At 38.5% G+C, this 24,382-nt stretch overlaps 1 protein-coding gene across 1 annotated transcript in view; it reads right to left on the reverse strand.

Moving 5' to 3' along the window:
• Positions 1–24,382, reverse strand: part of jarid2b (jumonji and AT-rich interaction domain containing 2b) — a 125,091-nt gene that overhangs the window by 36,740 nt on the left and 63,969 nt on the right. Inside the window, exons 2-3 of the mRNA XM_016494059.1 lie at positions 19,267–19,402; positions 14,171–14,294 (exon numbers count right to left, since the gene is read on the reverse strand). Of these exons, the coding sequence (XP_016349545.1) occupies positions 14,171–14,294; positions 19,267–19,402 (260 nt within the window). The remainder of the gene's footprint in view (positions 1–14,170; positions 14,295–19,266; positions 19,403–24,382) is intronic.

The following is a 24,382-nucleotide window of genomic DNA, read 5'->3' on the forward strand; positions in this document are numbered from 1 at the left end:
CTCTCACAAAAGCCACAAAGCCTTCCAAGAAGACAGTAAAGGCTTATGTCATGCTTGAGCTTTAGTTAGGCTGAAACTTGAAAGTTAAGTTGCACGACATAAATGCAATGTTTAGGTATTATTATTATTTTTATTACTATTATTTTGATTTATGCCTTAGTTTTCGTTTGTACTGTTTACCTTTTTTTAAAGTAATGTGAAATTGATTTTTGTTTTTTTATTTATTAATTTTTTTAATTGATATATTTGTATTTGCATTTGAATGCAATTTGGCAATTAAATACATTAAATGGGTTTAGTTTTCACGCAATTTCAGCAATAAAAATATAAATTTTTCTAAAAAGAAAACAAATTAGTTGTTTATTTTAAGAGATCTATCTTATTATCTCTTGCATATTTAGTATTGCTCTTTAATAAGGAAAAAATTCTGTTTATCCGATTACTCGATTAACCGATGGAATAATCTGTAGAATACTCGATTACTAAAATAATCGATAGCTACAGCCCTAGTTCAGAGCCAGTGCTATTGCCGGTTCTTAGTTGGTTCAACCCTTTAAGAACCGGTTTGCTTTTCCATGGGCTAGAGAGCTACCACAGAGCCAGGTCTTACGTCAATGAATACATTGCATCTTTCATTTCGCTAGTGTGGCAGCGCCAAACACAACAGGCTTGTTCGAGGTGCATCGGCACCACGCAGATCGATTGATCGGCACACAACACACCAAAGCACCGTGAGAGCGATCCAAAAGCATAAAGAGCCGCCTGATGTGTAAATTTTGCAAATATGGCGGTCAAAAGTTTCTGTTCGTCTTGTTGGTCACGGTAACCCCGACCCCAGCCCTTGACGCAAGCGGTTCTTCCTTCTAGCCTAGCAATGTTTTGGTGCTACTTACGAACTGCTTTTCCTGGTTTGGAGCTGGTGCTTTGGGTGTTGATAGACAAAGAACCGGTTTGAAACTAGGCTCTGGCTCCAAACCAGCACTCGAACTGCCTTGGTGGAAAAGGGGTACTGGAGACTCGCTATCCTACAGAGTTCACCTCCAATCCTAATCAAACACACCTGAACCAGCTAACCAAGGTCTTCAGAAACTCTTGAAGCAGGTTGGAAATAAACTTCGCAGGACAGTTGGTCTCCAGGAGCAGGGTTGAAGACCTAAGGTCTACGGTTTTGGTCCAAAGTACCTGCATCCTGTCTGCCTCAAGTTTTTATTGTATCTGCATTCAAATGATGCCTCTAGCGTCAAAGTGCAGTATCTGCCTCCAGTTTCAATACATCTGCCTCCAGTTTCTCTCCTCCACCTGTGTGTAAGGGTGTGCTTAAAATACAGGTACAACGAAGAGGTCAGAGTAAAGCAGACCTCCTGTAGATCAGCCCAGCTGGCCAAGATGTGGAGAGAGCCAGACAGAAGTGAAGTGAAGTGAAAAAGTGAATGGGCAGTCAAGTGAAACAACAAAAAGGGGAAAAAAAGCGAGGGGCAAGCACCTGCTGGGAGGCGCGGAGGGAGGGATTATGGCAGGATGTCCCGATTCATCCTCCTCTAATCCCTGTGCCTCGCCCTTCAAAGAACACCCCACTCTGATGTTACATGTGGAGCTCTTCTGTATCATTGATTAGCTTTCAGGAAAGTGGCAAGAGAGAGGAGTAGGGTTTGCCCCATTGGAAAGGACAAGAAACAGTGACTGGATCCCTGGGGCTCATTGGAGGTAAGGAAAGGTGGGGTGACAAAATGCTTTGGTAACCTTTATGTTATACTGCTTTACAAGCAACAACTGTTGCGACCTGGAGTGAGCAATCAGAGGACACAATGCAATGATTATAACTGAAATATATGGATGAGGTCTAATATCATGGTGGCATGCACGGACACACATGGTTACTGGTTTAACATTGCATGCAATTACATGAAGCATGTTAATGCTTAATTATTTGCATGTTGAGAAGTTGTCCCAAGTTTTCTCCACTTGATCTGCCTCCAATCACAGGAGGCAGTCACAATCTCCAACATGAAGCTGTCCCATCTGCATCAGCAGTAGAATATTGCCTCATTCTGAGTGGCCAGTTGTGTTCTGTGATCTCCGTTGGTGTAATGTGATCTCTCTCCACAGTCGTTAATGCACAGCATGACGATAAAGTAAAACAGGTACTGCATGTACTCTAGAATTTCGGTGTGTGCAATTGTTTTTAAGTCTGACACGCCTCTAAAAGAGCACCAAATCGTGCCGAACAGCAGGAGTTGGAGGGCTTCCACAAACAAAAGCACATTGGCGGCGCCAGGGGTAAAAGGGACGACCCCTCCGGTGTCAGCACCTCCCCCCCAGATCCCGGAGCATCAAAGCATTCCACAGCGGCTGGAGTCACTCCTAATCTCAACAGCAGGCTCTGGCTCTCTCCGGATCAGATGAGTGGAGCAGCGGAGAAGCTCGCAGGGAGGGAGAAAGAGATGAATGATTGCAGGAGGGAGATGGATGGAGCCATGAAGAGAGGGCAGGCACTGATAGACCCCGGGGGCAGAGATGTTTGAGTTTTAACGGGGAAGAGAGGGGAGGAGGGGTGTATAAAACCCTTTGTGTGCAACACTGATTCATTCGGCCTGTTTTCAGTCATGTGCAAGTATTAACATGGAGGCAACTTTAAGATAACAGGATGAAAGCACAGCCCTCATGGATCCAACAAGGCGATCTATAGAAAAAGAATGAACTGGATAACACAGTAAATAAAGGTATATTTTGATGTGCTGGTATGATATTTTAGACTCCCAATTCATAGAAAGGCATTTTAGATGTATTTTTTTAACATGGTCAAAACCGTAACTTGGGCCTCATCTTAAGCCTTACTCAACTGACAAACCTTATAATCTTTTGATATTCTGAAAGCAACCAGACCATGATGTGACCAGACTGTGATGCCGATTAGGCATTCATAATGCTCAGCATACGCCATACTGCTTTTTGTGCTGTTTGTGTAATATGCCATCTATTTGACTTGTATTTTTTTTAGAGCTAAACAAGATCTGTGGATTGACTGTGATTGCTAACATAGTTTATTTAGAATCGAATCGTTCAAATCTGCTCAGTACACATCCCATCATCGTTAAATCCATCTTCCGTCATGTCCAGCTGCTCTGTGGTATATATGCTTCAATAAAATTGCTTGGAGACACACACAAACACTTATCAATCAAAAAAATTAAACCACATACAAAGTGTAAATACATGCAAGCCAGTTATGGACAGAGCGCTGGATCTGAATGTGGAAATTCAATCAATCTGCTTTATTATTGATTAAGTATATACAGTATATTCTCTCCCACACACACACACACACACACACACACACACTATGTTTCCAGACAAAGAAGGGTGAAAATCTATGATAAAAAGGAATGGCCCTTTTTCAGTCAAACATCTTTAACTCTCTGCTAAAGCTAAACAGCTCCAGATGGGCCACATGGTCCTGATAAACTCTCCCAGCAGCCTCTGCCAGTGCGGAGCAGCTGGCTCTGAGAGCGCAGTGAGGAGCCAACGGCACATGTGCCGAGCAGCCCACGGCAGCCAAGTGAGTGCAGGGGGATCCCTGATTCTGGGTCATTCATGAGCCCGCTCTAATAAACAGTGCTGAAATGATAATCGCTACAAAACGGTGACAATGCAGAACCGCAAAGCGCAGGTTGGGGTAGATGGTCAATAAAAATAGGGTAAATATTTGTGAATGAATTGTTCTTTAAAATGATCTCTGTAATGATTGAGTAGAGTCGATTTGCAAAGCATTTCTAAATCACTCATCTGCAACAGTTTTATCTGAATGCGGAAAACACTTGTGTTATAATGCGTTGATCAAAAAAAATGACTTAAAGGAGAATATGCTAACCGACAAACAGTTTTGACGAAATTTTTATTATAGTGATGATTCAAATAAATATTTTGTATACGTTTAATAAAATTAGCTATCTAAATTAACTGATTCACTGAAATTAAATCAGTTATGATTTAATTATAATAAAAGTGTGTATTTATTTATTTATTCTTTTGAGGGAACATTCAGTATTAGATTTATGGGGCAAACAACCTACACTACTGTTCAAAAGTTTAGGGTCATAAGATTTTTTAAAGTTATTTTTTAAAGAAGTTTCTTATGCAAGGCTGCATTTATTTGATCAAATATACCGTAAACCGTAATATTGTGAAATATTACCATTCAAACATCTGTTTTCTATTTGAATATATTTTAAAATGTAATTTATTCCTGTGATGGTAAAGCTGAATTTTCTGCATCATTACTCTGATCTTCAGTGTCACATCAGTGATCCTTCATAAATCATTCTAATATGCTGATTTGCTGCTTTTATCATTTATCCAGTCATTTCAATGTCTTTTCAGTCATTTTTGATTATAAATTTAATACATCCTTCCTGAAAAAGTATTAATTTAGTTTTAAAAATATCATGCTGACCCCAACTTTTCAAAGGTAGTGTAAATGTGAATTAAATCTCAAATATTTCCAATGTTAGTCCTCTGAATGAAAACAGAGATCCGAGACACTGAGGTTCAGTAAAAAGACTAGTGAAAGATACTCTCTGACCCTGAGCTGGAGAATAAATGAGTGTGATTTTGACGTCCTTCCCAGAGGAGTGCTCTATTTCAGACATGCAGAATAAACTTTGGACCTGCAAACACACTCCAGCTAATTTCTTATTGCTTTTCTGCCTACCTGAGTCAAGTTCTCCAAGTAATACCATGAAAGATGGTTTGGTATTGGATTGACCTTTAACCTCGCACCCTACCACTCTGCCTTCAAATATCAGCTCATTAGTCAGGTGAGCCCAAAGACGTGGGCTCACAGAGGTCACGAGGAGAAAAATACAAACCTGACCCCTCAGCGGTCACCTACAAAGGTCACCATTCATCACAAAAATACAGCTATGACATTAACATGCACCTCAGGAGAATAACAATATGGATTTTTGCAACACAAAGCTCTTAGCATCTAAACACACTAGAGATTCAATTATAAAGGTAGACATCTTTAAGCCATCATGTTTTAGCTTAAGTGCAGTGCATCACCGCTAAACATCCAACCACTAAAAGCCTGATATCAGCTCTTCTCTCAGCACCACAATCACTTTACATCAACTTCTAAGAACACTGGGCTGGCAGTAAGAAACTTAAAGCAGCAGTAAGCTTTGCTAAATTCTTCCCATAACTGCTCTCTAAAACTCCAAAACATGTGACAAACAAATGCTTTCTGATTGGCTGTTTTTTTTTTTTTCTATGGCAGCTTCAAAGTCAAATAAAAGATTATATAAACACCGAATTTCTTAATACATGTTCCTGGTGCAAGATTATTATAGTTAACCAAAACTAAAACCATAAAGAAGAACATGTACATTACTTGAAACTAAATAAACGTTAACTAAAATGATTAAATTATATTTAAATGTCTTTTTACTGCATTTCAGCTAGCTGCCAAAGCAACATTTGTAATTTTCATTTACTTTAACTTATGTACTAAATGTACTAAAATAACTAAAACTGGAAAAAAGAAGAATAAAACTATATAGGCATATAAATAGGCTAAATAATGACAAAACTACTCAAATTAAAACTAAAATTGAAATGAAAACAGAATGCAATGAATCCAAAATGTTAGGCCTATATACGTTATTACGAACAATTACTGTGCGCACATTTCAATCATAAATTAAATATATAATTTTATATTCATACAATCATACATTTTTCTGTTCTACCTACATTTTTTGGTTTCAGGAGTATCTGTTCAACTCTGAACATGTCACAGCACAGAAATAAAATGGACTGGAAACAATGTTTCACACTGATTTGTCTGGAAGCATGCAGAGGCCAAGTCAAATTTGAGTCAAAATCATATTTAAGACTCTGAATAAAAGAGAGCAGCACTTGACCAATAACAGTAATGCATTCTGTCATTTAAACCCAGCTAAGTGTAATAACAGAAACTCCAGAATTGTCTATGCCTAGCCTATTTTAGAACTCCTGAGCTTTAAATGTGATCTTGAGTGTGTTTACATGACTTACAGGCTTCAGGAGGTATTTATAACCGAAGCAGCGCTCACATTCACACTGGGAGATGTTACTATAAAGTTCCTGCACGATGACGGCTTTCCAGAGCCGCTGCTGGACAGATGCCAAAAGGACACCAGTCTGCATACTTAATGCAGTCGCTCATGATTTCATTAAAGGCTACTGAAAGCTGTTTGTTACGTAATGGAAAGCGTGAGCTGCTGAGACTGCGGAAGGGGGAGAGAAAGAGACAGACAGAGATACCAGTACTCCTATAAAATCCCTGTCTAAATCCCATGTACCCACTTAAGATGTCTGTCACTCTTTATACAGGGCTGCAACTTAACCCAGCCGGTGTGTGGTTTAACAATAGAGCAGACATGCTGCGCTCAGACAGGTGGTCTAGACTGGCACCGAGCCAGACGCTGAGGGCCCAAGTCACCCTCCCCTCTGTTTTAACACATCCGTCTGCTGCTCATGCGTGATGTCACACCGATGCCCCCCAGCGCTGTCAGTCACTGCTGGGCTTCATCACTGAGCACTGCTAGAACGCCTCATGACAAAAAGATGAAGAGAGCCGGAGAAGACTAGGATATGGGGAGCTTTTCATGCACAAAATCAGACTGAGAGATTTCTGCTGGATCACCTCTAGTGTTTTGACTACTGGTGTAAAGGCTGATCCAGCTTTTTTCTCACCTTAAACAGAAAGAGACAAGTCAACCGCAGTGTTTTTGGTGCCATTTAAAGTGATCGTTAACCACAGAATGAAAATCCACTCATCATTTACTCATCCTCATGACTTTCCAAACCTGTATGACTTTCATTCTTCTTAGGAATACAAAGAAGAGATTTTGACACAAAAGTGGGGTTTTGTTCACACAATGGAAATCAATGGTTTTCACCAAATTTGTTTGGTTTCCAACATTCTTCAAAATATATTGTTTTTTTTTTTCTACAGAAAGACCAATTTGGAACAACATGAGGGTGATTAGATAATCACAATTGTCATTTTTGAGTGAACTAATTCTTTAAGAATACCACAATAGACGAACATGTAACAAATTTGTAGATATGGTAGCATTTCATTCAGATCAAAATAACATTGAACCACAACTTTGTTGAAAAAAATTGTGAAAAAATGTGTGTGGTCTGTTTCTGTCAGTCCAGATACAATGCACCAACTATTTCATGGACATAACTTTGTAAACAAAATATAATATATAGTTCTGCTTATTGATGTGCTGTTTATGCCATTAAGTGTCTCAAGCAAAACTCTCTCTCACAAACTTGGTAGACTAGTTCTTCTTAGCTCATCATAGCACCCTGGCACCTTGTTATCATGACTTTGTTTTCAAGTTCAAGTTCAAGTTGAGCTTTATTGTCATTCTGCTGCATGTGGGGACATACAGTGGAACGAAATGTCGTGCCTCACAGGACCACGGTGTTACATAAATACAGGCATACAACAATGAAGTAAAACAGTAAAAACCTATACAGTAAAGCAGTAAAAACCTATACACAACTAACCTACTGACTGATTTTGATTATAAATATACTATATATATATATAAATGTTTACCTATACATAAGTTAAAAAAAATATATATAAAAATACAGACTATACGGATGCTTCACATAAACACTGTACCTATACACAGCTAACCTACTGACAGATTTTGACTATGAATATACTATATATAAATGTTTACCTATGCATAAATTTAAAAAAAAAAAATAAATAAATAAAAATAAAAAATAAATAAAAATACAAAATACAGACTATACGGATGCTTCACATAATACTGTACAAGTGCAAAGAGAAACATCGTAAGTCAAGCAGCTGGCTGGGGAACAGTGCAGATGATTTGTAGTGCATGAGCATGTAAACACACCTATTACGGAGTCTTTTGTGGGGTTATGTACACAAAGCAGTGTGTGTGAAAAGTGTGTAGTGCGCATAGAGGAGAGTGTGTTTCTACAGGTGGTTTGTGCAGGCCCTAATGCATCAATGCATCATCAATGTTTTACAGTAGACTGACAAAAACCTGTGCAACATGAATCCTGGAAACTGCATAAAGCCAGCCAATCAGATTGAGCCTTTCGGTTTCAAAAAGCCCTTGCTGTGTTTGTTGTCAATATGTATCATATGGTCCGTGAAGAGTGAGACTGTCATCTCTAACCTGCTGCCAGACCACTGTGAGGAATCACAAATGGATTTTGTGGAATTCTGGATTATCCTGATGAATAAGTTTTGTACGATACCAAGGATACACACACACACACTACTACTACCTCTGAGCTAATGCTGCAGGAACACACACACTCACATAACCTACACAACCATTAAACATGTCAGGAAGAAATTAACACTTTTATTCAGCAAGGACGCATTAAATTAATCAAAAGTGACAGTATAGGCATTTATAATGTCACAAAGATTTCTATTTCAAATAATTACTGTTCTGTTGAACTTCAAAACTCTATTCAAAGAATCCTGAAGAAAAAGTATCAGAAACTGTTTTTAATATTGATAATAATCAGATATGTTCCTTGAGCATCAAATCAGCATATTAGAATGATTTCTGAAGATTCATGTGACACTGAAGACTGGAAAAGAGAAACGCAGACATTCTGTTAAATTTCTTTTTAAATATCTTTTTGTGTTCCAGAGGGGGGGAATAAAGTCATTTGTGTTTGTAATAACACGAGGGTGAGCAAATTACTAGATTAAAATTTTTGGATAAACTATCCCTTTAAGAGCAGTGTTCATAACTGAGGTGGGTACCTCAGAGGTATTGCCAAAATAAACCCAAAACACAGCTAATGGAGCATGGCTGCCATTCAACACTGCTTCTCTCAACAGGCAAAATGGTTTTAGAGCCAATCAAAAGACAGGAATCTGAGCGACCGCAAAATCATATATAGAAAAGCATGCATGCCAAGGTGAATTCATCTCACTTAAACCATCAGTAACATTAAAATGACAAGCCCTAACACAATTGGGCACAACAGCTGAGATTATGGCCCACTGCTCCTACTTATCCAGCCTCAGCCAATCGGCAGCCACGATTGTCTGCTGTGCAAATACCTCAGCCCGAGTCCTCAAACAGAAGACATTCCTGCCCTGTGAATCAGCTGGAGTTTGGAGCCAAACGGCCTACCTGAGAGTCGTCTTCTCATGCTATACCTCTCAATTCATCTCTGCTTACGGCTCTGAAAACATGAGTCACACTCCAATCATGTTTAATCGCCTCGCTTGTCGCAGATATTGATCTGTCGTACCATTAGAGTGGATTGTGAAGTATGTAGAGCAACCAGCGGGTTTAGAGGAAAATCAATATGGCTAGAGCCATATGTACTGAAGGCATGATCGGCCATATCTGCATGAATAGGGTGCATTTTAAAGAGGATGGTAGAAAAAAAAGAAAGAGACAAAGTAGCATGCAATGTGTATACTCTGCATAGTATCCTCACTAGAAATCACCAAAATACAGTATACAACCCAAAAACACTGCATCCCATAATACAATGCTCTCAACTTGACCTATCAGTGTGAAAATATATTATTAAACCTTATTTCATTTACACTACCATTCAAAAGTTTTTGGTCACTTAGCTCACCAAGGCTGCAATTATTCAAACAAAAATATTGTAAAAATAGTAATATTGTGAAATATTTGATCACAATGAAGTTTATTCCTGAGATGTAAAGCTGAATTTGTAGCATTATTACTCCAGTCTTCTCAATATAAGCATTACTTTCTTAAAAAATAAAGACATACTGAACTTCAGACTATATATGCTAAAAAAGGTAATTGCAAGTTTTTAATCTCACAATTCTTACTTAGTTTCTCGCAATTCTCATAATTCAGAGGAAAAAGGTCTGAAATGCGAGATATAAACTTGAAACTCTGCCTTTTTTCAGAGTTTACATCTCACAATTTCGAGTTTAAATCTCACAATCTTTCTCAGAATTTACAACTCACTTTGTTTTTTTCTGCCAAAGGGTAAAAAAAAACTAACAAAGTAACAATTCTGACTTTTCTTATTGCATTTGAGTGTTTATATCTCACAATTATATATAAGTTGCAAATACTTTTTAAAATCAATTAATTCATTAATTAAATTCAGTGGTGGAAATGGGCTTCAATAATATACGCATACAACTTGACATCAAAACAGTTTGAACCTTGAGTGTTGTGTTATGACACTTGACCTGGGTGCAATGTGCTGCCATGGGTACGACTGTAGTTTAAGGTCTATAGAGTTGCACTGGTGAGCATTGACACGATTAGTGTGAAAAGGCCTTAAGAAACACACTAGAATTTATTCTCAACACACCAAAACTAAAGAAATGGTGTAAAGGCGGCACTGGCCCAACACAAGAGTAATTTGGCAGCGTCTGTGCAGCCACTAGACAAACAATTAGAACAATCTTCTCTTTAAGAAGGGTTCTCAAACAAGTAAACACAAATACACACTAAAAAAGACGAGCCTCTTCAGCGCCTGCCACGTTTGGTGCCCCCTTGTCTCCTCTAAGCGAGGTTTTGTGTGTATTCAGCACGTCTAGGCGACTGCGATTTTAATCGAGGGATGGGAAGTTGCCACTTTGACACTTGGCAAAACTTGGAGGCCTCTCTATTTTTCAATCTTGGGAATGCAAACAGCAGTCGTCTCCCAAACGGCTTTCAACATCCCTCCCCCTGCAACCTGGCCAGCTCCTGCACCTGTGCCTCTGTCTGTCTCTCCTCCCCTTCGTTCTCTCTCCCCCTCGCTTTCATTTTGGGTTTATTGTAGGCCAGGTGTGAGAGACATTGGCACTGCCTCAATCAGACTCCTTGTTGTCGTCTTATGTGGGCAGCAGATGCCTAATAAGTTGCCCAGTATGCACACACACACAAGCACACAAACGTCCAACACATGCAAGAGTCCAACACAGCGCCAAATGTCGGGTATGGAGTGATTCATTAAAGGAAAAGTTCACCCAAAAAGTATATTCTGTCATTTACTCACCCTCATGTTGTTTAAAAAAAAAAAAAAAAAAACCTTCCGCTGTGGAACTCAAAAGAAGGGACTGAAGCATTTAAGGAACAAATCAAATCAAAACAAAACAAAACAAAACAAAAAACAATTTAAATTATTAAATGTAATTCAATTAAATTCAATTAAATTAAAATACAATTGTACTAAAAAAAATTAAAGCTCCACAAAACCATCAGTCATAAAAGTGGTTTATATAACGCTGGTACTACATCATTATTATAATAAAAGTATATTCCATGTATACTGAAGTCATACAATAACTTTGTATAAGAAACAATTATTCAATTAAAATCTGCCTTAGCTCTTCTCAGTTCACAAGTGAAGTAATGATGTTTGTGAACAAATCAGTATTTTGAGTTAGAATGATTCATTCATGAATCAAAATTATGTTTTTTTAATTCAACTCACTGATTCAATGGTCTGATAAACAGTTCCTCGATTAACGTCTCAACAGGAAGAGAGGAATATAAGTGAACAACAACTTTAACTTCTTTATGTTCCTCACAGAAATCTGTCATATGACTTAGGACGATTTTGAATTATATGGACCACCCTCAATTATGTTTTTGTGTCCTTTTTGAAGCTTCAAAATCGACATTCCTTCTAATTACATTTTTAAAAAAACCCACAAAATTATCCTAATATTCCTTAAAAGAAATAAGTCACACAGGTTCAGAAAAACATGAGGGTGAGTACATGACAGAATCTTTATTTTTGAGTAAACTATTCCTTTAAGAGGCCGCTCCTGTGTGCAGGCAGAGCAAAGCCCTCAATGCTTTACCGTTTACACTGCATCTGCTGCTCTCTACTTCTTTGTGCTTGCTTAACTCTCCGCACTGCCCGTCTCGCCTCTTTTTAGCCTCCCACTCGCTCCACATAAAGCTGTTTTAATGACGATGTCTCCTGGACAGCGCTCTGATTAAACATTATAACAGGGTATTAAGTGACAGGTAAACCAGCGGCAGGTGCTTTCCGCCCGCACACACTCCGTCTCTCTCGATCTCCCATAGGTGCTTGCGGCTTGACAGACAGAACCCAGACAGAAGGTCTCTGTGAATGTTTCTTTCAGGAGGGGGTTGAAACGGACATCTGCTGGGGTCTGGCCGCTGCGGTGTGGAAGCGGTGCGTTGTGTGGCGTTCAGTGGGCGCTGGGCAGCGTCGTCTTTGAAGCGGCGTCTGTGCTCAGAGCTGTTTTGTTCCCTTGAAGCCAGTGGTGGGATTAATTCAGACTCTCCAGAGGAAGAAAAGCCTCTTCAGTGGGCCTACGCAATTGTTTGTAAGGGGGTTTATGGCACGCCATGAAAGTTGTGCCATTAAACAGTGGGCTTGATGAATAGGTCTTCCATAATGCTAATGCCACCCATCTATGTGAATGTGTCATTGAGCATTGAATGTGGCCATACACTCAGATCAAAGTCAAATCCTGTTTGAAAGGAGATGGGCGACTTAAAAATGAGCAACACGGCAAAGAGCTCCGAATTATAATGCCAAGTGCAACATAAAAGAAAAGAGTTATAATGAGGTAAACACTTAGACAGCTGCCATGTGGGTAAAATACATCATTTTTTATATTTTTTATCAATACTTTTCAGCATTGAATGAAATATATTTACTGTCGAAATTTCTACTATGAAATTGTATTTCACTGCACTCTCTGCAATGCATTCTGGGACTGGATTGGCTGCAAACTATAGCTCTGATATTGTGCCAGAATCTGGCCAAATGAATGCATAATGTTCTCAAAAGACTTTAATAAATTCACAAATTGGACATGGCTACTTCTCTCGATTTCAAGTTCTTAACCAATTGAGTTCAAGTAGGAGACGTTTATCATCAAGATGCCGTCATCTTAATTTTATGTTGTCACTTATTTCCGAATGGATTCGACTGTATAAAAAAAGTCCAAAATGTCAATCTCTTTGCCAAGTTCAAGTACAAGTCCACTCAAGTTCATCTGAGACTAAATTTATTCATAATTGTGGTCTGAGTTCGAGTCCCCCAACTCTATTGAGAACTATGGTGGATATCAAGACTTTCAAAGAATGACTTAAATTTTGGCCTGTTTATCCTACCAAGCAATAAAATGGCTTTAGCAGACTTGGAATATAGTGTAAGAGTCATATGGGCTACTTTTATGATGCTTTTGTGTCGTTTTTGAAACTTGAAAGCTTTAATCCTCATTTACTGTAAATTCAGGGAAAGAAACGACCAGTATATTATCCTCAATTTCTCCTTTCGTGTTCCACAGAAGAAATAAAACCATATGGATTTCAAATGATAATCTAGTGATGACAGAAATTTCATTTTGGCTGAACTATCCCTTTGAGTCCTACAATTCCAATAAATATCACACAAATGACAAGACAAGCTACTTTACCGGAATCCAAACCAATCCAGGACATTTGATGAAAAATATGAATCAACAGAGAGCACCAAAAGTGTATTACAAGCTCAGTGTGGCCGAGGAAATTAGCAGTTTATGATTTTTCTACTGAAAAAGACCCGTCACTTGTTTTTCTCACCATTTTCTGGGCAGCGTCTGCCTCAAAGGCACAGCTCAAATAAAAAAAAAGCTTGTCAATTATGTTACTTCTCCAAGCAGCTTGCATCCTCTCTCTCTTCAGAGCTTTTCCAAATCACAGATTACAACATCCTGAGAAATTACACGCCGAATTGTTAATTACTGACTGTACTTGGACATATTAACTCTGCTGCTTTTAATTAATAATTAAAAATGTTTAAGCGTGTCTTCAAGTGACTAATTAAAAACGACCATGACAGCAATTCATTTCAAAGAATTACCACTTGTTATAAGGTCCTCCGACTCCTTTTAATGAAGCTGCTTTTTTTTTTTCCTGACTGTCATTTTCTGCTAAATAAAGCTGGAAATAGAAACAAATGAGGAAATTAAAAACATGAAGGCTGACAGTAAGTGAAACATCTCAGTCTGAGAATACCGCACTATAATGGCATCTATTTTCATACTCTCTTTTTCAGCCGTCTTTAAAAGTGCAGTCTCAGCTCTAGTTACCCGCCAGGGATCCAACCGACTCTTTAACATTGACCTCTGAGAGAGTGGGTCACTCACTTCTTTTTGGCCGGGCAGTCCTCTGAGTACTCGCTGCTTCCATCTGTGCTCTGAGAGCAAGACCCGTCCTCTTTACGTCCTCCCTTAGACCCACATCCATTCAGCTGCCTGTTTGACAAGGAAGCTGTAGAGAAAGATAGAAACAGCAAAAACATGAGAAACAGTAACAACCTCCAGATGCAGCATGTCAAGTAATCAAATTTAAGATGAAATATCATCACTACAGTGTGGTTGTGCTTTAATAATGCAATGCAGAACTGAAATGGAGTACAAGCAAATGGAAAACGAGAGATTGTTTACTTCAGAGTCCAACCGAAAGATGTAAGCTGAAAAATGACGACTTAAACTTAACACTCAGCATGAATTAATCAAGGAATTTTGGGATTTTCCTTTTAATGTAACCAGAATTTTATGGTTGAAAGTCAAATGTAAGACTATGAAATTGTGCCATCACCAATGTTTGTGCTGATTCGAGCTTGTAAGTATGAAGTGGTGCATCATTACATAAACAATGAAGGAGAAAGTTAAAATTATCTGCAGTCTCTATATAATAAATAATATATTAATGTTATTGCCATTATTATATACTATTATAAAATCACTCTCATGTTGTTGTTGTTTCGGTGATTTTCCCTTTTATTGATAGATAATGTAATTTTTTTACACAATATCACAGTTACTTTTTAAATAACATATTACTATTATTTTTTATATAATACATTAAATTACATTTATAACTGAAAACTAGGTCTCCTCCTATCTCCGTCTGGCAAAGAAACACTGTTTAATAATATATAAGCTTCCCTATTATGTCTGAAATTTACATTGTTGGATAATGGACATTTAAAGGACATGATTATCACAAATAAGTGAGCAAAAAAAAAAAAAAAAAGGAAAATAAAATAAAATAAAATAAATAAATATTTAGCATTAAAAGTAAGATGAGTGGGAACAGCATTTAAGATAAGAAAAGATGTAATACAATGTATGAAGAGATCTGGATGTTAACGATAAAGCATCTGGGACTATAGAGTTAAATCTCCTTGTTTTTTTTGGCTCAGCTGATTTAATTTCTGTGTTTAGTAACATTCGTTAAGCGAATATCCAGAATCATCAAACATTCCCATAGCTGGACCTCAAACCTCCAACCGACCAGAAAAACAGCTGGAGAAGAAAGAAACTACAATAAAGCTGCTTTCCAACACATACATGAAAAGCTATAAAAATGCTTCTCTCTCATATACAGACCAATATGGCTGGACTTCAAAGCATCCATGCGAAGTCCTTAGAGGTCTATTCTCTCATGGGACAAAACACTGTCTTTGAGAAAATTGGGACAGTTTAAGTCCAAATAGAAAAGCAGCAAAACAACATGTCCTATATTCAAAACGACTCCTCAAGTGCAAGAGCAAACAAGCTCGCGAGTCGCTGCCTTCATCAGGACACGGGAAGCCAAAACCCGAGAGAGCCGGCCAAGACAAGCCGACGTGGGTGGAGAGGGATCAGATGTAAACAGCTTAACGCGGGCTGCTCGCTTCCCGTGCCGTGTTTTACATATGTTGGTCTCACTTGAGTGGCTGTGTGAAAGACAGTCGGAGTCTAGCGGAGCCAAACGTCCTGTCTCCCTCTCTCTCTCTACAGGCCGGGAGAGCGTGTGACGGTTTATCAACCGTCTGTCCTTCAGGGCCTCTAATCATATTTATGCATGTTTAACTAAGCCCGTCGCCTCGCTGCGTTCACCTCCTGGTTTCCACAGAGAGCGGGATGTTACATGAGCAGTGTGCTGTTACGATGTGCAACCCATTAGTTAATTTCGAATATGAATCAATGGAGAAATGCAGTATAGGAGTGTCCAGTCACATATCAGATGCTCATAAGCATAATTGTAAAAAAATCTGGACTCTAGAATCTAGAAATCTAGAGTTATAACACTCCAAATTAACACATAAATTGCTTGTCACTGGAAACCTGCAACTTTATGCCATGGTTAGGAACCATTGTGCTGCCCGTTGACCTTGGCCTGGTCCTTAACTGGACCGAGGACTTAAAAAATAAAAAAAATAAAAAAAAAAACCTTCAAAAAGATTAGGGGTTGACCGATATGTGTTTTTCAGGGCCGATGCCGATTACTACAGATCAAGTAGACCGATAACCGATATTTTGAACCTATATATATGTCTGGTGTAAAAATGAAAATTAATGTCAAAATTAAGAATAACAAGGGCTCTGACAAAAACTAAAAAAAAGGAATAACAAGAGCTCTGAAAAATATATTCTTTAAATGCCTTTAAATTATTTTATCGGCATATCGGTTTTGAAAATGACTGATACAGATGGCACAAAAACTACACAGCTTTTATCATAAAACTAAGCATTCAAATATCATCTTACTAAAACATATTATTGGGAGCTATAGGGCGACAATTGATAATTATATGCATTTTATGTAAGTAGTCTGTTATGAAATTGGTCATGCAAATTACAACTACTTGACAAATATTGCAAGTGGGCTCTGGTGCAAAAACAAATTTACAAAAGTGTTGCATATGTCCCCTATAGTAAGAGCATGTCTAGCCTGTGGTGGCAGATGCAGTTGCAGTTGATTTTTGGCCAAAATAGGCTGTTTTTGTCCTCTTAACGCTGCCTCAAAATGGACGCCAGTGCCACATTGTTTGGAACACAAAAGCTAAAACATGTCCCCTGATGGTCCCCTTTTGTCTGCTCTGCCAGCTGAGCTGGGAAACGATGGGCTTCAGGAGCAGAGAAACCAAGTAGTGATCTACAGTCACATGGAGGTTGGTTCCTTCAGACATCTGAAGACTCTCCATTACTCATGGATCTGTGCATTGACTATATTGAGCTTCATTTCAGATGGTCTGAGATTATGAAACGAAAAAAAAAAAAACGGACAAAAACGAAACAAAAAACAAACCAAATTAAACAAACACACAAATAAATAAAAACATAAATACATAAAAACAGTGAAAAAAAGAACTAAAGAATTAGTTATTTGAGAACGAACAACACTGTCCCCAGACAGTTGTCAACAAGTCATAATCTGGGAGAGTGGTTTAGCAAGGGAGGAGAAAAAAAAATGCTGACACACTGAAAAGCAAGATGATACAACAAAAAAGTGCATCTGATGCATTAGTATATAGATTAACAATTTTTTTTATTTATTTATTTTTTTAAGAAAGCAAATGCATCTCTCGCTCCATACCCTGTCCCATTTTTTTTGTTTACTGAATTCTCGTGAGCAGTAAAAATCATCCGCGATTACTAATGTACGGACGGAACCTAAATCTGATGCTGATCTTTTCGTGTCAAAACACGCTACGTTTGTGTCTGTTGAGCATTTGCATCTGTGAACAAAGTCTTCATGCAGAATCACCCTTCGTTAAACACCCTGCGTTCAAAGGGATTAGCGTTACCCTGAGGTAGCAACGCAACATAAAACATACGACAACAAGAAAACAAGATTAAGGGCTGTTGTGATAAGAGCTTATTATCAGTTTTAAGTGTTTATTCAAAGAGTGTGTATCTAGCCTCCTGCCGTAGTCTCAACAGAAACCCCTTCGGCTTGAGTCTCTCTGCATGTTTACATGTGGAGCGAGGGGTTTGAGTTTGAACTCCTGCTGTTTTTAGAGTCACTGGGACTAGATAACCTGTCACCAACTGACCACATGGCAGCTACTCTGAATAATAAACTTTGTTCAGAGTAGTTGAGATATTTGTTTGCAAACAAAATAAGGTTACGAGAGACTACAGGCCCGTTTAATATGCTGTTCGAGGACATCGATCGTTTAGCAGACGAAACACTGACAATGTTTGAAAAATATCGAAAAGTCTTTCAAAAATATTTACATTAGACAACAAATTCTGTTGTTAAAATAAGATGTGAGCTAGGAACTTAAAAGTGACATCAAACAGCATCTGCAACAATTTCACCTGTGATCTCAAATATTTGTGAAACAGGACACTTAGCGAGAAAGTAATTATTTTTTTAATTCCTTATAGCGTAGTAAGTGGACTATTTCTCACAGTTGTTTTGTTCACATCAATTAAATTATTCTATCTACTCAAAATAAAGAGAAACTCCTGTCACTCCTGACATAAGCTATCAACTGGTGAAAGGGAATAGAGTCTCACTTCTGTTTTATTTCTTTTATTTTTCATTCTTTTTCCCAATTGAGTGATAAAAAGGGTAAGCCCACATCAAGAGAAGGCTTTCCCCCTCGTCTCTGCTTGGCTGTGCAGACTCGTACATATGAGGCCTGTTCTTTGTTCCCTGTAGAGTCTCAGAGCTCTTTTTAGTGAAAGCTCCGGCTTTCTGAGGCCCGTGTGAAGTGAAGTCCCAGAGTGCCGAGCTGCAGCGTCAGACACGCAGCTATCAGATGACTTCCAAAGCTCTGAAGTAACCTGGATCATATGGCACTTTTATACATAAACTCACTGGAAGCCTCCTTAGGAGCTTCCTTTGACCAAACAAAAGTAGATCAAACCAAACTATCTTTGCACTGTACTCAAAGAGAAAGTGCTAAATCAATCAAAGCTGGCTTCATTCATATGATATAAAACATTAATAACAGATTTTAATCTCAAATGGGTGACCATACATCCTGTTTTTCCCAGACAAGTCCTGGCTGGGATTTCTAAATTGTTCAGCCTAAAATGTACAGGTTTGGCTTTGTTTTGCTGTCTATAGTCTTCATACATTATATGTACATGAATCTGTATTGCTTTGACTGTTCTCTGTACATCCCACCTTATAAGGCATGCCACGATTGGTCGATTATGTGCGATGCCTGCACGCTATTGGTCAAACTACTTATCAGTCATTACCTTTTATCCAGTATGAAAACAATAATAAAACAAAGCCAAACCTGTACATTTTTGGCAATTTAGAAATCCTGGCCAGGACACGTCCAGGAAAAAGAGGATGTATGGTCACCCTATATAAAAGTGCTGGTAACAGACTTGTCCAGCAGGTGAAAAACTAAACAAAAACAAGTCTGTGTACAGTTTAACAAGCTATTACCGCAGTGATTAGATGATTAGTGAAGAAAAGATGGAAAAACTTTGAAAGTGTGTCTTACCATTAGGCCCTTTTCCTCCATTGCTGAGGTTGTCACAGAGCTGGCGCTTCTGAGCGCTCTTGAACTCTTTCAGCGAGAGATAGAGCACCTTCCGCACCACCCGCTCCTCCGACCAGGGCATACCATCATTATCATCCTGTAAAGACAGAGAAGATCAGCACTATAGCAGACACCTCATCAGCACTCAAGACACTGACAAACATCAATGCAGCTGCTTGAGTAAACAAATAAAATCAATCTACAGCACTTTCCACAAAAATCACACTTAAATGCGCACAAACACACAAACACACTTCCCTGCCAAATATTAAATTGTGTTATTGTGATGGTTCATGATGACTTCATTTTCCCTCTTCTTTAGGATCAGTGATTTGTTTGATCTTGGACTATTTCTAAAACTGCATCATCTTCTAGAGAGATTTTAAGAATGGAACAAAGACAAGTACTTCCTTTCCAAAAAAATACAGTTTCTTTCCAGACAACAATCCTTGATAACAATTCTGAATCTATCTATAGAATAATTGTCCACACAGGTCTCACACAGGCCAGATTCTCACAGGCGTGCTATAAATAACAAAAGAGTGCAGTAGGAGTTTTGCTATTTTCATTCACTAACAGGTTTGCTTGTAGACCTTCACCAAATGGAAGTATTATTTAATATACCATATTTAATAAACAGCAGTAGTGTAGTAACCAAAAACAAAATTTTAATTTAAATATAAATATTAAATAAAAAATTAGAAGATAAGAGTAAACATGTTTAAATACAGCGAGTACATAAGTATTATCAGTAGAATTAATCTGTAGATGAGGTGAAAGACACTAATGGTAGCAAATAACCACATACGGTGACATTCAAAGAGCCAAATAACACCCAAATGTTATTTCCCACATAGACAACAACGGCTTCCTCTCTCTCTCTCTCTCTCTCTCTCTCTCTCTCTCTCTCAGAGCACTCATCTCGAGAGGGGAACTACAGACATTCCCGTGCCGTGGAGGTGGGGGAGTTGTGTTACTCACAGTCACTGTACTGAAGGAGAAGCGTGTCAGACAGCTACAGTACAAAAACAAAAATAGTAATGAAGCCTTCTACATGTGAATGAAGGAGTCACGGTGCAGACAATGCTATATGATAAAAATAACACAATCGGTTCTTGGTTAACCGTTACTAAACTACATACTAGAGAGAGGTCTCCGTGTGTGATGCTTTAATGCATGAGAAAACTAGACCTCCAAAAGAAACTGGTGCCACTTTTAAATGTTCTGCAAATAAGTGGCGTTTGCTTGTGCAAAAGTTACTTTCACAATGCTAGGATGTTGCAGGTTGTTTTCATGGCGATTCTAAGCCTTTGAGAAGGACCAAAGGCACATCGCTACATGTTTGCTATGGTGTTTAGTTAGCTGATATATAGGCCTAAATTTGAGAAACTTTCCAACCATTTTAATCACACAGTTTTAACAAACGAATAAACTTAAAGTGACGCATATTTGTCAGACAAACATAAACCAAACAGGTAAGAAATGGACAGATTTCTGTAACAGTACTAATAAACTGAACGAGTTTTAAATGCACAATAAATAAAAAGTTAATATTTATCATAAATATATCCAATTGGTCTAAATTTCATACATTTTAACTAACTAATATTGCTTGATCCACAGCTAGTTGTTTTTTAACAATGTTACATTTTTTACATTTTGTACATTTTGAAAATTGTAATTGTTTTTACAATTAATAGATTTGTATTTATTCTAAGCCATTTGTCTTTAAAAACATACTTATTCTCTTTGACCACTCAGTGTTATTGTTGTGTGTTTTGTATTTCTTGTAGTTTTATTTTGTACAGCATTTTGGTCAACCTTTTCTTTTTAATGTATTTTATAAATAAGTATTGTATTGCATTGTAATTTGAATGATTATTTAAACAAATAGTTGCAAATACTAAATAATGTTTCCCATAACAATGTAACCATGTTTCATTTATGTACGATGTATGCACCACATTAAATTTAGTATTATATGTTAAAATTGTATAATCCAAATGGATGAAAAAATATTGTTTTTTTTTAGTTCTGGACCCTTTATATATGGCTTGAGTCCCTTTTTCAGCATTTGTCTATGTGATACATGATCGCCTGATCACACATATCAACTCAAACTGCAAGGGATCATATGATGTTGCTAAAAAAGAACATTATTTTGTGTATTTGGTGTAATGAAATGTGTTTATGCGGTTTAAGGTTAAAAAAACACATTATTTTCCACATACTGTACATTATTGTTTCTCCTCTATGCCCCGCCTTTCTGAAACGTGTCGATTTTTACAAAGCTCATCGTTTAGAAAAGCGAGGTGTGCTGTGATTGGCCAGCTATCCAGTGCGTTGTGATTGGCCGAATACCTCAAGCGTGTGAAGGAAATGTTACGCCCCTTACCATACTGTGATGCCGTGTCCCGGTGCGACGAGACAAAAACAATAAAACCCATTATAAACAGACATTTGTTGCATCCAATGGGGACATAATTACTCATTATAATGACTTATACTGTCTTTTTACGCGTTGTGTTGCATCGCGCCGCATTAACATAAAACCATGACTGCATTTGTGATCGGAGAAACGACAAACAACAAGCACTACTCTACACTGCTCAAAACTCATGTTTGAATCATCAGTGGCAAATTCTTTAAATATGAACACATACTTATAGTCTGTGAATCACGAGGCGTTTTAGGAGGGCATGGACGAGTCTTAACTTTTAAATAGAATATCTCTTTGGGTTTGAGACTTTAGTCTTTGCAACTTTAGGGATCTTATCTATTCACGAACAGCTTGTACCACTCTAAAGAGAAAGGACAACTAGAAATCGCATCATATGACCCCTGTAACACTAAGTTACTAAAACAGAAAAAGCTTCCGCAAGCACCACTAACAGTTAGTAATAGTTACTGCGCTACACATGACTTTTGTCAATTTAATGGATTTGAGACCCCAAACTGGACAAATCTGGAGGAAAGGCCCAATTAGAAGTGTAAGGTTTGCACTGTGGCATTGTTTCCTGTGGGGTTAAGCAGAAGGCAGGGCTTCGGGAAACAAAAGGCATGGGAGTGTGTGCGTGTGCGAGTTCCTGTGCGGGGGCTGACACTGACAGGTGAACATCAGATCTCCCAGCAGACATGTCAACAAACACACACACCTCGAGACTGCTCTACGCACTGATGCACTGCAGAAGCCTGACAGCGGCTGATTGGGCGTGTGGTGTGTGAAACCACCAGAGCACCTCGTTAGAGACACACACACACACACCTGCAGACATGCACGCACACACAGACAGAGCGCGGCTCAAAATAGCCTGCATGCAAAGCCACAGCTCAACCACAGTGCTGTTCTCAAAGACACCAGAATTAGCAAGCGATACAAAATGTCAATTTTAAGAATTAACTACATATTATTGCTCTAATGTGCCACGCTAGGGTCCTATGCCAAGAGACGGCAATAATATCAGCGTGCGAGTGCGCGTAGAGAGCTCCGCACAGACGGCGAGGTGGGCAGAAGCGCTCAGAGGCGTGATGCTGTCACTGGATCCCAGGAGCACAATCCAGCAGGCTGCCGGGTAGGCAGCAATTACCCCGCACTCGCTATCACCTCGCGGTCTGGCACCGAGCCAGTGCTGCTCTCTGAATAGAGTATTACTCCTCACAGCACGCACACACCTCTCCAGTCTGAAAAAAATCTCCTCTCTCAACTCTAGGAGCCGACCACGAACGCTTTGCCTTAAAGTTTGTTTTCTTTTTTCCTTTCCACCCTCCTCTCCGTCCCCCCTTCCCTCAAAACCTGGCAAGCCGCCACAGCTATTTCCTTCTTGCGCTACATATAGCATTCCAAAAAAAATGCTGAGCTGGATACTGGTGTTAAAAGAGCTGTAGGAGCACAGCACGGCTCACTAGTCTGCAATGAAAACAACGATCAGAAGAATGGAACAATCATATTACTGCCCCCAATGTTAAAACGAATGCCAAGTCACAGAGGTTCTGCGCAAGTACATATATTCAGTGTTAGCTTGTGTTTTGTAGCGTCCATGGATGTGCGAATTGCCAAGGCTTCCAGGAGTCAGTGTGGCAGCTAATTGCACAGTTGTGATAGCTGAACACATTGCAAACAACCTATTCACTTTTTTCCCCGCTGAGAGTCAACTTATAAACATGCTGATCTCGGAACAAACTCTTCTCTGAGGTAATCAAACCATGCGGCTTCATATTTAACGCTAATTTTACACTTTAAAAGTGTAAAAGGGACAGTTTGGCATTTAGGAATGCTAAAAACAATGAGATCAATTAATATTTACATTATTTAGTTTGGATTCACAATTAAAATTAAAATCATGACAGGATACAAGGGATATGTGAACCGTGTCTAGTTACACAAGCTAAAATGTCAAAACAAGTATGTCTGTCAGTAAATATAAAACAAGTATGTGTACGCATTGTTAGCATAACCACAGTGGCCACTTTGCATCAGCATACAATGTGTTCTACTTGTTTTAATCAACTAGTCATCTTCTGTCTTCTGTCAAGAGAATCTTGCTGAGCAAGTAATCCAAATTTTAATTAAACTGTCAACATGTTTATAGCTAGCTAACTGAACAACATATCTGATTCAACAGGATTTGAAGGTCACTCCATTGCACACTGGGTTGTCACAATGAAGCAACAATGCAATGTGTGTTAAAATATACCTGACACTCTAGTTTTATCAGTTATAACTTCTACAGAGAAATTGTGTATAAACTGAACAAGGATGAAGCATTCTGGTGCACATGTGAAGTGTCTGTTCGCACATGCTATCAAAGGAAGTGTTTTCGGTTTAAAACGGAAGTACACTAAGAATCACATAAGAATCATATCATCAAGAAGCTAATCTGCACATGCAAACACATACACACAAACTTGTCAAACAAAATTTGTTGCAAAGACAAGCATCAGAAAGCTGCTTCTGGCAGTTAGCGTGACGATGCCAGGCTCATTCATATACTGGCAGAGTTGGTTGGCAGCACCGGTATTCAGATGTGACGAGACACCAAGAGCTGGCACAAGCTAAGAGACGCCACTTACCCGTGGC

This window comes from Sinocyclocheilus anshuiensis, unplaced genomic scaffold (genome assembly GCF_001515605.1).
Source record: "Sinocyclocheilus anshuiensis isolate Anshui unplaced genomic scaffold, SAMN03320099.WGS_v1.1 scaffold1240, whole genome shotgun sequence".
In the NCBI taxonomy this organism is placed as follows: domain Eukaryota; kingdom Metazoa; phylum Chordata; class Actinopteri; order Cypriniformes; family Cyprinidae; genus Sinocyclocheilus; species Sinocyclocheilus anshuiensis.